The 13,609-nt window shown below is 39.0% G+C and overlaps 1 protein-coding gene across 2 annotated transcripts in view; it reads left to right on the top strand.

Annotated features, from left to right (window-relative positions):
- lekr1 (Leucine-, glutamate- and lysine-rich protein 1) overlaps positions 1–13,609 on the top strand; it is a 268,183-nt gene that overhangs the window by 198,197 nt on the left and 56,377 nt on the right. For both annotated transcript variants that reach the window (XM_073929990.1, XM_073929991.1), the window contains exon 9: positions 6,132–6,314. In XM_073929990.1, the coding sequence (XP_073786091.1) occupies positions 6,132–6,314 (183 nt within the window). The remainder of the gene's footprint in view (positions 1–6,131; positions 6,315–13,609) is intronic.

A 13,609-nucleotide genomic window follows, 5' to 3' on the forward strand; every position in this document is an offset into this window, starting at 1 on the left:
GGAGTGAACCCTCTGAACTCTAGACCTTTTATCTGCTCATTATATAATTGGGATAATGAGGGAATAACCAACACGACAATTTGTAACTTTTTGATTTAGTTAAAAGTTAATTTAGATAATTTGTATGAATTTGTACAATTTAATTTGTACTATTTAGAATGATTTGCTCATCACCCAATGATGGTTGGGGTTAGGGGTGGGGTTGGGTGCCATGCCTCCTTTTTAAAATCGCACATTTTCGTACGACTGAGTTAGCCACTAAACTGACAAAACGTAAAATACTTACGTTTCTTTGTGAGATCAGGCTGGAATAACACACACCTGACCATGGAACCACTGAGAAGACAATTGTCCCAATACTTTTGGACCGTTAACAAGTGGGAGGTGCAAACTGTTGTTATTCCTACGCCATTCACCTGCTTTGTATGTAAATACCCTTATTTCATTCCAAAATCTTTGTGTTGATATATAGCGCAAAAATGTTAGAATTGTGTAGATGTCCCAATACTTATAGACCTAACTGTATAAATAAATATAAACCAAATCTAAGGTAAACTTGAATCGCAAATACAACAAAGAGTAAACCTTCATAAATAAAATGTATCTGTAGGAGAAAAACACTTGGACAAAAAAGTTATAAATAGAAACATGTCAGGCCTCTTTGGTCACATTTTGTCTGTTTTGACTGATGTCATGGCATACTGAACTGCACAGCCATGAACTATTGTGCGTTTACTTGACAATGTCTTTGTCGAAGTGGGGTGTGTGTGTGTGTGTGTGTGTGTGTGTGTGTGTGTGTGTGTGTGTGTGTGTGTCAGAGACAGGGTTTGCTAGTGTCTGCCAGTCAACTGCGTGTGTCTCAGTGGATTGATGCTCTTTCCTGCATGTGGTTTGGATTGTGTTTTGTGCTGTTTGTCACGATTGCTCACCAGTCTGAGGAGAGATGAAGCGACGACAACACGCTGATAAAACAAGGCTGAAAAGATGTTAAAGCTTCCACTGAGGGCAAAGAGACCTCGGATGTGAAGAAACACTGTCAAATTCCAAAAATACCATTTCCCAGTGCAATCATAAATCATGTTAAGGAAATTAGAGCTCCTTTTATAAACCACAAGGTTATTTATTTTCATTTAATATTTGAAAAAAAGACTATGAATAGTTATAAATCATCTTTTGCCTCTTTTCAACCTCTTTTTTGCACATCATAATTAAGAAATGTTATATTATATTATATTATATTATATTATATTATATTATATTATTTTAGATTATATTATAATATTTTTTAAATAAACATTAACATGAACATCTTGACTACATGCCTACAACATGCCGATATTCAAGGCAACCCCAACCACCTTTCTTTTTAAAGCTCTCTTATGTATTTCAGAATTGGTAACTGACATCAGGAAAATCCACACCATAGCCGTTCAAACTGTATAACCATAAAAAGAAGATAGTCCTTGAGTCCTCAGCTCATTTGTATTGATTTACTATTTTACACATGTTTTTACTTTCTTTTAATCCCTTCAAATAAAAGTAAATATATGTCTTATTATGTCTATAGTACACGTTTTTTTTTTTTCTTTTTTCTTTCAGTTGCTACATAGTTTTTTTTAATTCCTTAAAAGGGATTGTTTACCAAATAATGACTATTCTGGCATTATTTACCTTTACTTGTTCAAAACTTTTTTTCTTCTGTTGAGCACAAAAAAATAAATTCTCAAAAGTGGTAGCTGGCATCCATTAGCCTCTTCTATCGTGCCGAATCAATACTTTGTATAACCGTTCTAAGAGCAGTTGTGTACAGTTTCAGTTGCGTTTCTAAATGAGTCTGCCCGGAATTCTGGGCACAATTAGACAAGTGTGCTGAACTGGCAACATTTGTGTGCATGGTGTCACCACATTGTTCCCTGGCTGCCAGTTTTTCCATAGCAAGCTATACGGAAGAGTGTTGTTTGTTTATTTATTTATTTATTTATTTATTTATTTGTTTGTTTGTTTGTTTGTTGGTTGGTTTGTCTATTTATGTATGTATGTATGTATGTATGTATGTATGTATGTATTTATGTATGTATGTATGTATGTATGTATGTATGTATGTATTCATTCATTCATTCATTCATTCATTCATTCATTTACTTATTTATTTAGTTGTTTATTTATTTATTTATTATACCAAAAAATATTGAAAAAAAGGAGTTGCTACAACAGATATATATAATCATCATCCATACCACTGTTTGCATGACACTAACCTTACAAAGGCAACAACTTATGCATTTTTAATACATTCCAAATTGATCCAATGAGCGTCACAGTGCAAAATGAAACATCTTGATTGGACTGGGTCGGCACACAATAGAATGGTTTAGCAAACAGAACATTTCAGCCAGATAGTGGAAAAGCACCTATTGACTTCCATGGTATTTTTTTCCTGGTATGGAAGTCGATGGGTACCAGCAACCATCGATTTATGTATTAATTCATTGTAGTAAACTCATTGTTCATTTTGATATAATTAGCTTTTCAAAATATCTTTATTTTGTTTGTGTGTTCAACAGAAGAAAGACAATCATAAAGGTTTAAACCACAGGATATGGGAATAAATGATGAGGTAGTTTCATTTTTGAGTGAACTAATCCCTTTAAACTGAAAATCAAGCTGAAGTGTTTTGTGTGCCCCCAACTTCAAAAGGAAAGTGCAGTGCTGATCCTCCACAGGGAAATCATGTCCATGAGCAGGACTTTTTCATTTTGGTGAATGGGTCACAACAAAAGGTGACAGTTTCTTAATATGAACATTATGTTTATATGAAACAAAAAAATTGGCTGCTCACACAGTGTGTGTGTGTGTGTTTGTGTGTGTGTGTGTGTGTGTGTGTGTGTGTGTGTGTGTGTGTGTGTGTGTGTGTGTGTGTGTGTGTGTGTGTGTGTGTGTGTGTGTGTGTGTGTGTGTGTGTGAGTCTGCCCATATATTGTGTGCACTTTGCTATCTGAACTAGAAACACATCTCTGGGTGTAACTCTTCTTTAACTAGAGCTAAAAACATCAACAAAATAAAAGACTTTGTATGGTACCCCCCTTTACACCACATGTAACTTTGGCATTTGCCCAATTGCCCATATGGTTAATCCGTCTACGGCTCATACAATATATTGTTTAATCTCCTGGAGTTAATATTCAATTTCCTGAAGGTTTATTACCTCCTTTCATTGTTTTTGGCTCCACTTTGCAAGTTATTTGTAGAAAGTGCTTCATACTGCAAAAGAAGGGTAAAGGACAGCAGACAGATATAAAAGAAAGGTGACTTTTTAGCTCAGAAAAATGGCACATATGAGCATAACATTCTGCATTTGGAGATATTGTACCCTCCCCCTCTTCTCCATGCATCACAGCTCTGTTCAGACAAAGTGATATTATATAGATATTAAATTCTGTAATGTGTCAAAAGGCTTAAGCTGCGTGTGAAGCTCTGCAAATGGCAGATGGAAGCACTTCCCACTCATAGGGCTTCGGGTTTCAGAGCTACACACACATACACACACACACACACACACACACACACACACACACACACACACACACACACACACACACACTTCACATCTCGATTTTCAAAGCTCCTTTAATTTTCACCATCCCAAAGGAGCCACGATATCTGCAAAGTAGACTCATATGTCACAGGCGCTAATGATTTATTTTGATGACAGATATCAGACCGAATCTATTTTAAATCCATAGCCTGTCATCTTTATCCACGGTTCTTACTCTTTCATACACAAAAAGTGTAGAAAAGTGACTCCTCTATTCCGTAACGCCCACAGAGAAGCTCATGTGCTTCCCACATTGCTCTCATTTCGTATTTAACTTTATAGTGAACATATGTTAAGCTTCAGCATTTCATTTATTGTTTAGGCATTCCAAAGCAGCCAGTGTGTACTTTAGGGAAAAAATGTTTTATCCACGAGATTCAGCCGTTAAAAAAAAAAGAAAGAGAGAGAAAAAAAAAAATCCACAGATGTGAGCGTGCCTGTGGGACGGCGCTTATCTTTTGTCTGAATTAAGGACTGCAGTTCGGATCTAAGGCTATACCACCTTTTGTTTTTCTCTGCCTGGTTCCTCTTAGAAGAGCCTGAAGAGATCTTCTGTCTTTTAGAGGAAACCGTTTGAACTGTTCCTCGTGGGAATTGTGGCATTATCACCCTTTTTCCTTAAGTGTCTTCCTCAGTGTGGGGGAGAGGAGGCTGGAGGCTTAGGGATAAGATGATCGCTGTGTTTGGAAATTTCCTACATTGTCCTACAGGGAACGGAGGACAGATAAAGAGAGATAAAGGGAGAGAAGTAGAATTGTGACCATTTCTCCAGGAAGTCCCTGTTTTTTTTTATATGTAAAAAGGAATCTCTTCGTTATCTGTGTTCATATTTCTTTCATTATCTGTGGGCATATTCAAAATGTAAACCCTGCAATACCTGAGGCTACAGTTTCATTGTTGACACAGTTCTAAGTCTGGACTTGTTTTGCAACAGCGCCACCTATCCAATCGGATGCCATACAATCAAAATAGAGCAAACATTCATATAACAGATTTGATTAAAGAAGTTGATCATATTAACAGTGAAACATCAAAAGATGCTTCAGTTACTGCTTTTAGTGAAACTACTTTTGGTGAAGTGAAAGAAAAATTACAAAGTAATTAGCTACATTTCACAAAAATGTATGTTCCATAAAATGGCTTTGTCATTAACTGAATTGCCACATGACTAATCTGCATTGTACTTTTTAATTACAGCTATTTAATTACAAATTGCAGCTTTGTAAAATCTAATTACAGCTTTAATTAACGATTTTACAAAAGATATATATTTTTCATGTACTTTTGAACTTTCTATTCTTCGAAGAACAGTGAAAGGTAGGGATGATCAGGTTTTTTTGTGCTCAAGTCCGAGCCACTTGACTTTGAGTATCTACCCATACAGAAACCCGATCCGATACTTCTATAATACATAAATAAAGAGTAAAGATGAGCGAAGAAACATATCCAGAATGTTCCTTTTTTTTTAACTCACCTTATTGTAACATTCAACAACTCTTCTGTGAGTTAGCTTAAACAATCAATTCTTTACTTTTGGACAGAGCACAGACATACTCAAACTTTCTGCTTCAAGCTGTTTCCATGTTCTATTTGGGGGCATTTAAACATTAGCATCTCCGCAACAAAGTGATGTCATGCTGCACACGTTGCTGTTTGAGTCTGAAACCATGTGATTGGCGATAATTTTCAATCATATGATCGGATTTGGACATCCCTAATGAAAAGTACTGGTTTCCACAAAATATTTAGCAGCATCATTAACAATAATTAACCATAAGTAGGTTTTTGAAGAAGCAAATCAACGTAATGATTTCTGAAGGACCATGTGACAAGTTTAATAGCTGATTTTGAAAATTCAGCTGTCATCAGAAATAAATGACATTCATGCTCTTCATATATATATGTGTCTAAATAACAAAAACGTTCAAATAAATGCATTTATTAAAACATTACCCTAAGCTTTTGAACCGTTGTTTATTTATTTGATATTAAAACATTCATAAAAATATTTTCATTTAACCCCATATATGATTATTATTCATTATTCAGGATGCATGTTCACAACAAACATGGACAGTTTGATGAGTGTGGAATCATGGGAGTTGTGGTTACATCCTATTGAACTCTTGCAGAAATCAAGTTGAAGCTAAAGTATTCAAAAGTAGTAGTGAGACCGCAGAAGCAATTGCTGATGATGAGCTTTAACATACAAAATACATTTTAGAGTTCTGCTATAATACTTCTCTTTGCAGTATAATAAAATGAACAACATATTAAAGCATCCTTGGTGTTTACCTGTTTTCTACAATTGATTTACATTTAATCAATTTGACATATAGTGCAACAGACACAAAACACTGTATGCTGTTTATTTCAGCATGGTAGGATGTGATGTGAACGTAGGCAGTGCGCATTTATACAGCACTAAAACAAAGCTATTTATATTGTGTCCATGCAGATATCTAGCATTTTAACGTGGGTGTAATTGGTTACATGCGTCATGAGTCTATCCTTGTGTTCACTGTTGCCCCTGAAGGTTGTCCCGAGACCTGAGGGAGAAGCAGGAGAGCTGGTTGTCATCTCAACAGCGATGCCAGTCCATGCAGGAGCAGCTGTTGGTGTGGCAGCAGAAAGAGGAGGCAGCGACCCGGAGACTGGAATGGGCTGAAGGCGAGATCAAGGACCTGAGAGAAGCCCGATGCACTTTGCAGCAGCAGAGGTCTAGTAGACAAGCACACAGCAGGACATGCAGTAATCCGCTTGTTGAGTCTGACATCAGGCGTCATAGTTTCCAGGTCAAAAGATGCCAAAATTGAACAACAAATGGTATTAATAATACATGCTTTAAGTGTGTATATTGAAAACCATGGCAGTAAAGTTTACAGTGTATTAATGCCTAATCTCAGATGGACAAAGAAGGAGTCATCTTTTAGAAATTGTTGAAATATTGGTGTCAGTTATGTTCAGAGATTGTAGTTTAACGCCATGGTTTTGTAAAATACTCACTTTAATGTGTAAAATGGCTAGGGGTTTTCTCACTTTAAATGGATAGAGGTTTGGGCTTAGACACATCAAAATTTGACAAGTGGATAAACACTGTCAGGGTTTCCCAATGTCCTGGAAAACCTAGAAACACTGAGAAACTACTCATATATTTTCCAGCCCTAATAAACAAATGGGAAATCAAAGAATACACAGTTGTTCACGGATAAGGGCATAGTATGTGGCTTGGTTCATGGGTGAAATACAGAGATGAGGAATATTTCAGTACAGAGTTTACTGACATCTTTTCACTCAAGATGAACCACAGTAAAGGGTGAGTGTGACACAATGCATAAATGCAGATTTACCGTAAACCTACTTTCAGCTGTCTTCATGTGTCTGTTGCTTCATTATAGTTATAAGCAGCACATCTCACAATATACACATCAAACTAAAATAATTAAATGCCTTATCTCAGGTTGCTAAATACATTTATAATCCAATCCTTCCCAAAATTTGAATTCTGATGATGAGCTGTGATGAGATGATGTGCTGCATTACCTAAAAGCTGTAATGTCAGTCTTTCCGATTGGCATGCATTTCACTGGGATGTGTAAATACAGTTGAAGTCAGAATTATTAGCCCCCCTTTAATTATTATTATTTTTTTTTTATTTTATTTTATTTTATTTTTTTTTTCATTTTTTAAATATTTGCTAAATGATGTTTAACAGAGCAAGGACATTTTCACAGTATGTCTAATATTTTTTTTTCTTTTGGAAAAAAAAAACTTTCTTTTTCTTTTGTTTTATTTCAGCTAGAATAAAAGCAGTGTTTATTTTTTTTAAACAAATTTAGGTCAAAATTATTAGCCCCTTTAAGCTATGTGTATTTTTTCAATAGTCTGCAGAACAAACCATGATAATACAATAACTTGCCTAATTAGCCTAACCTGCTAACCTACAGTAATTGACCTAGTTAAGCCATTAAATGTCACTTTAAGCTGTATAGTGTCCTGAAAAATATTTAGGGAAATATTATTAACTATTATTAACTTAATATAATTAACATTATCATGCCAGTTATTAAAACTATTGTGCTTTGAAATGTGCTGAAGAAAAAATCTCAGTTAGACAGAAATTTTGGGAAAAAGAAACAGGGATGCTAATAATTCAGGGGGACTACACACCACAAGGCTATTTTTATATTATATTTTATTTTATTTGTTTTAAATAAATATGTTTTAGTTGAAGTTTGTATTATTAGCCCCCTTCAAAAAATTTTTCTTCTTTTTTAAATATTTCCTAAATTATGTTTAACAGAGTGAGGAATTTTTCACAGTATGTCTAATAATATTTTTTCTTCTCAAAAAAGTCTTATTTGTTTTATTTCAGCTAGAATAAAAGCAGTTTTTAGTTTTTTAAACACCATTTTAGGGACAAAATTATTAGCCCCTTTAAACTAAGTTTTTTTCGATAATCTACAGAACAAACCACTGTTATACAATAACTTGCCTAATTACCCTAACCTGCCTAGTTAACCTAATTAACCTAGTTAAACCTTTAAATGTCAGTTTAAACTGTATAGAAGTCTCTTGAAAAATATCTAGTAAAATATTATTTACTGTCATCATGGCAAAGATAAAAAAAAAAAATCCATTATTAGAAATGAGTTACTAAAACTATTTTAAAAAATAAAAAGAGGGGCTAATAATTGAGCGGGGCTAATAATTCTGACTTCAACTGTATATATATATATATATATATATATATATATATATATATATATATATATATATATATATATATATATATATATATATATATATATGTATATATATGGTGGCTAAACATTACAGTTACACTCAAAAGAAAAAAAGAAACATGTTATAGCACATACGTGTCTCTTGCATCATAAAATAATAATCTAGTAACAATATATAGTAACTTAAGGCTGGAGCGTTTGATAGGGTCAAAAACAATAAGTAAAATGTCAATATTACAGGCGTGAATTCATTTTTACTGCCACAGAGTAACATTAATGTCCAACGTTATATTGGTGGCGTCATTCTAACTTAATACCCTTGCTGTTCATTTTTATGTCAAAATTACTGAGACTTGGCATTGGTTTAACTTAAACATGATTTAATAAATACAGAATTCAGTACTCAAAAAGCGTCATAATATAATGTTTCATCAGATTTCCACCGTTGCTCCACTGAAATTTGACTTTGCTCCTTCCAAACCAACTACTCTTGGTCTCACTTACAAGCATGCGCACACACTTTTTTTTGCTTCAAGGTTTGTTTGCCAACAAATATTTCACTTCATTTTGATGAACTGGCAAAGCACAATTTAATATGTTAGGTGAATATACATTTATAATTTTAACTTGAGACCATGAGCTAAAACAATTCAATGGATTTTTTCTTGTTTGGGACTAATTAGTGGGTAGTAGTTAGTCAATATTTGAATCAATATTTAATTTTCAAAAAATAAATAAATAAACAAATTAACAATTCAAACATATATGATTTTTGTATAGTGTATATATATATATATATATATATATATATATATATATATATATATATATATATATATATATATATATATATATATATATATATATATATACTGTACAAAAATTTTATATGTTTGAATTGTTAAAGAAAATTGTTCAATGAATAATTGATTCTAATGACTTACTCTATAAACTGTGCTGTGCATACTGTAAATGCTGTAGTTAGCATTCACTACACCAACATTATTCTTTTTCTATGTTCCTCTCTCTGTCCCCCGTTCCTCTAGATTTTCTGTCAGCATGTTGTGACCTGTTGGATATGACTCAATGTTTGTGAACCTATTTCCTTTCTCTCTCTCTGTCTTCATTTACAATAGTAAAACAAAAAAATCAACAAAACCTATTTTACAGAAGCTGTGCGCCAACTAAAGATGTGTGTTCTTGGGAACATTTCCAAGATTAATAGACGTTCTAAAACCCTTGATGTGAAGCAGAATAAAGGATGGTTCGCACAGATGCTTTTCTGTGTTTTTGAAATAAAAGACGCAGATACTAACGATAACAAAGTGTGAATACTTTTGTAAAGCATTTATTAATCATAGTTCAACATTTAATATTGCATTAATAACATCCAGAGTTGTTCTTGTTAAAATTTGTTTTTGCACTGTGAGATAACATAAACTAACATGAAACTAACCTTAACTTAAATAACGTCAACAAGCTGAATAAATACAGTAGTAAATGTATTATTACATAATTAACTAATTATTTGTTTGTGTTTGGTAAGAACATTAACTAACATTAAGTAATAGACCATAATTTTAAAGGCTTACCACTTATTTGAAGTGAGCATAGCATCTTTACAACACTGTCACTCACAAGACACCATAAAAAAAAAATGAGTGCAACAAACAAAACAGGGACTGTTAAAAAAAAAGATGTATAGCCTTTGTTTTTTGTGCTGATGACATTATTTGGAGCAAGTGTCTGCACAGTAATATTTATGAGCTGAATCCTTGGCATGAGGTCAAACCCCCACAAATGCCACCATCACAACATTTTTATGTGAAAATTAATATATTTTTACCAATTTTTCAGTGAACCTAGACAATATAAGTTGGTGCATTTAACCAAAGCTAATTTTATTAAACAATTAATTAAAATAAGAGTGTGGTCACCTAACATATTTAGGAACAAAAAGATAAATCATTTAAATGTGAATTTACATTTTACAGAATTACTGTTCTCTTGATTTTGCTTCTTTATTAAAATTTGATTTAATGTTTTTTTCCTATCATATTCAGTGGATTGTACTCATTTTTGTACCTTGATGTTTTGCATTGCACTTGCATCTTTTGTTTTAAGGTTTGACATTTGTCACAAAAAGACAAAAATGTGATCATCATCTTATAAGTGAAGATTGAATAATTTGCATCAAATTAATTCAAATATACTTCCTGACAAAAGAATTGTCATCGATTTCAGTTGTAAGAGCATCAAGTAATAACTTGGCTTCTAGTTGATCATTTGGAAAAGTAGCAGAAAGTAGTTCCCCTTCGGGGGGAACTCCAGCACTATAAGTGGATTGATTTACTAATCCACGTATGGGAGGATTCGGTTCAGAAGCCGCTCGTCTGAAAGAGTATTGAACGGGCCAATTAAGAATGAATTGGCAGCGCAAGCCTGCGCAGGTGTGTTGCATAGCCAATTAACTGAGCATATAAGCACACCTGGCGCCAGCAGACGCTATCCTTTTCGCTTCAGAGACTTTTCTGATCGAGTTCATGAGGGTTCCTCCTGCTGATCTACAGCCACTTCGAGCGAACGAGTGTCTCCCGGTCCAGAGCGAGTCAACACATCGGCAGACGGTCAAGCTGGGTTTCTCCCTTGCCTGGCGTCCATTTGGGTCCGGTCCTCCAAGAGCGGTGCGTATTGCTGCAAAGCATCCTAAAAGAGCAACACAGTCGTGCAGCACGTCCTTTTCAGGATGGCGCTCCGACTGTGCGTTTCTGGTTGCGGGGGTTTCCTGGCTCCGGATGATGGGCACGATCACTGCATTACATGTTTGGGAGTCCAGCATGTTAATGTGGTGCTCGGGGGCGGTTCATGTTGTCACTGCGATGACATGACTGTTGCGCAGTTGAGATCGCGGTTAGCTTTCGTAAGAGAGCGAGCCACCCCAGTCGCCCCCTGCTCTGCAGCGGGCGCTCGGGCAGATCTGAGGGCTCCAGTGAGAGATAATCCGCCACCTAAGGGCTCGCGGACCTCTCGCTCCTCCAAGCGCTCCATCCAAGCTTCGGGTACTGGGAGTGATCCGTCTAATCAGATGGTAGCTCTCACGCTCGCTGACACCGGAGATCAGATGTCCTCCGCGGCATCGGAGGGTGGGCTTTCATTGTCCGACGATGATCCGGACCCGCTCGCCCCCTCTGGGCAAGCGAGCGCCGTCAAAACGGATCCTGAAGCGGACATGTTGGCCGTGCTTTCTCGGGCTGCTTCGGCCGTCGGGTTGGAGATGGTTCATCCCCCAGCCTCGCGGCCGGACCGACTAGATGGGTGTTACGTAGAGGATCAGAGGCGAAGACTTCGAAGCCTCTCGTCCCCTTCTTCCCGGAAGTGCACAGTAGGCTCACGCAGTCCTGGAGGGCACCTTTCTCTGCCCGCGCTGCGTCCGACTCCGCCCTCACCACCCTGGATGGTGGAGCTGCCAGGGGGTATGAGGCGATCCCGCAGGTGGAGCGCGCAATTGCGGTCAATCTTTGTCCGCGTGACGCCCCCGCTTTCCGCTGTCCGCCCCGTCTCCCGTCCAAAGCCTGTAGGTTATCTGCCTCCCTCATAGCTAGAGCTTACAAGGCTGCGGGCCAGGCAGCTTCCGCCTTGCACGCGATGGCCACCTACCAGCGCTACCAAGCGCAGGCGCTGGCCGAGCTGCACGAGGGTAGGTCTAACCCAGGCTTGTTACACGAGCTGCGCACGGCGACCGACTATGCTCTCCGGACCACTAAGTCCGCCGCGTGCGCACTGGGGAAGACGATGTCCACACTTGTGGTCCAGGAACGCCACCTCTGGCTAACCCTGGCAGATATGCACGATGTTGACAAAGTTCGCTTTCTTGACTCGCCCATATCCCAGGCTGGCCTGTTCGGCGACACTGTCGGTGAATTCACCCAGGAGTTCAAGGCGGTGAAGGAGCAGTCGGATGCGATGGGCAATGTCATCTACCGGCGGGGCCGTAAGCCCGCTCCATCCCCGGCCGAGCCATCCACCTCCGCTGCTCCTCGCCGAGGGCGCCTCTGGCGAAGCAGGCGCGTCGAGCACGCCGAAAGCCGGTAGCCCCTCCTGCCCAGGGCGCCGCTAAGTCCGGTAAACGGACCGCGAAGCGTCCCTGAGACAGGCCATCCGGAGAAGAGGAGACTTGCTCTTTCCCCGCTGGAGGGCGGGGCCCATATTCCAACGGTACATTTCAGTGCCACCAAAGTTTCGATCAAAGAGCATTTTTCCCTTCCCCAGATGTGACAGCTCAAGCCCTGCCAGTCTGGGACGCGCTGCCTCTCAGCTCGCAGGGTTTGCATGCTTCGCCAGCGGCTCTCGGGCGCTGGGGGGACGGTCTCCCTTCTCCCAGCCCCCAAGCCCCCTCTCAGGAGTAAGGGTGCGGAGCCAGAGCGAATCGCTCTCCTCCAGCTCTTCTGCGGGACCCTTGCGCTCCCCGGATCAGCACACCCGCTCCGCGCTGCCCCTCCGCGGGTACGTCAACAATTGCTGCGATGACGTAATTAGCGAGGGCTCTGCCTGCCTGGTTAGCGCGGGCCAGCCCCTCGCGGTGGCTCATACGCACGATCAGACTCGGCTACGAACTACAGTTCTCCAAACGGCCTCCCAGGTTCACGGGCGTGTATTTCACCAGGGTCAATCCCCTGTCCGCCCCTGTCTTGCGAGAGGAGATTGCTGCCCTCCTGGCGAAGGGTGCAATCGAGCCGGTACCTCCAGCCGAGACGGAGAGCAGGTTTTACAGCCCGTACTTCATCGTACCCAAAAAGAGCGGTGAGTCACGGCCAATCCTAGATCTGCGCGTTTTGAATCGCTGCCTTCACAAGCTGTCATTCAGAATGCTTACGCAGAGGCGCATCCTCTGATGCGTTCGTCCTCAGGATTGGTTTGCAGCCATAGACCTGAAGGATGCGTATTTTCATGTATCCTTTCTTCCACGCCACCGTCAGTTTTTGCGGTTTGCGTTCGAAGGTCGTGCATGGCAGTACAAGGTCCTCCCCTTCGGGCTCTCTCTGTCTCCGCGGGTCTTCACCAAACTCGCGGAGGGTGCCCTAGCGCCCCTGCGGCTCGCGGGCATCCGCGTACTCAATTATCTCGACGACTGGCTGATTTTAGCCCACTCTCGGGAGCAATTGACTGCGCACAGAGACAAGGTGCTCCGGCATCTCCGCCTATTGGGGTTGCAGGTCAACTGGGAAAAGAGCAAACTCGCCCCGGTGCAGAGGATCTCTTTTCTCGGGAT

This window comes from Danio rerio, chromosome 18 (genome assembly GCF_049306965.1).
Source record: "Danio rerio strain Tuebingen ecotype United States chromosome 18, GRCz12tu, whole genome shotgun sequence".
Classification (NCBI taxonomy): domain Eukaryota; kingdom Metazoa; phylum Chordata; class Actinopteri; order Cypriniformes; family Danionidae; genus Danio; species Danio rerio.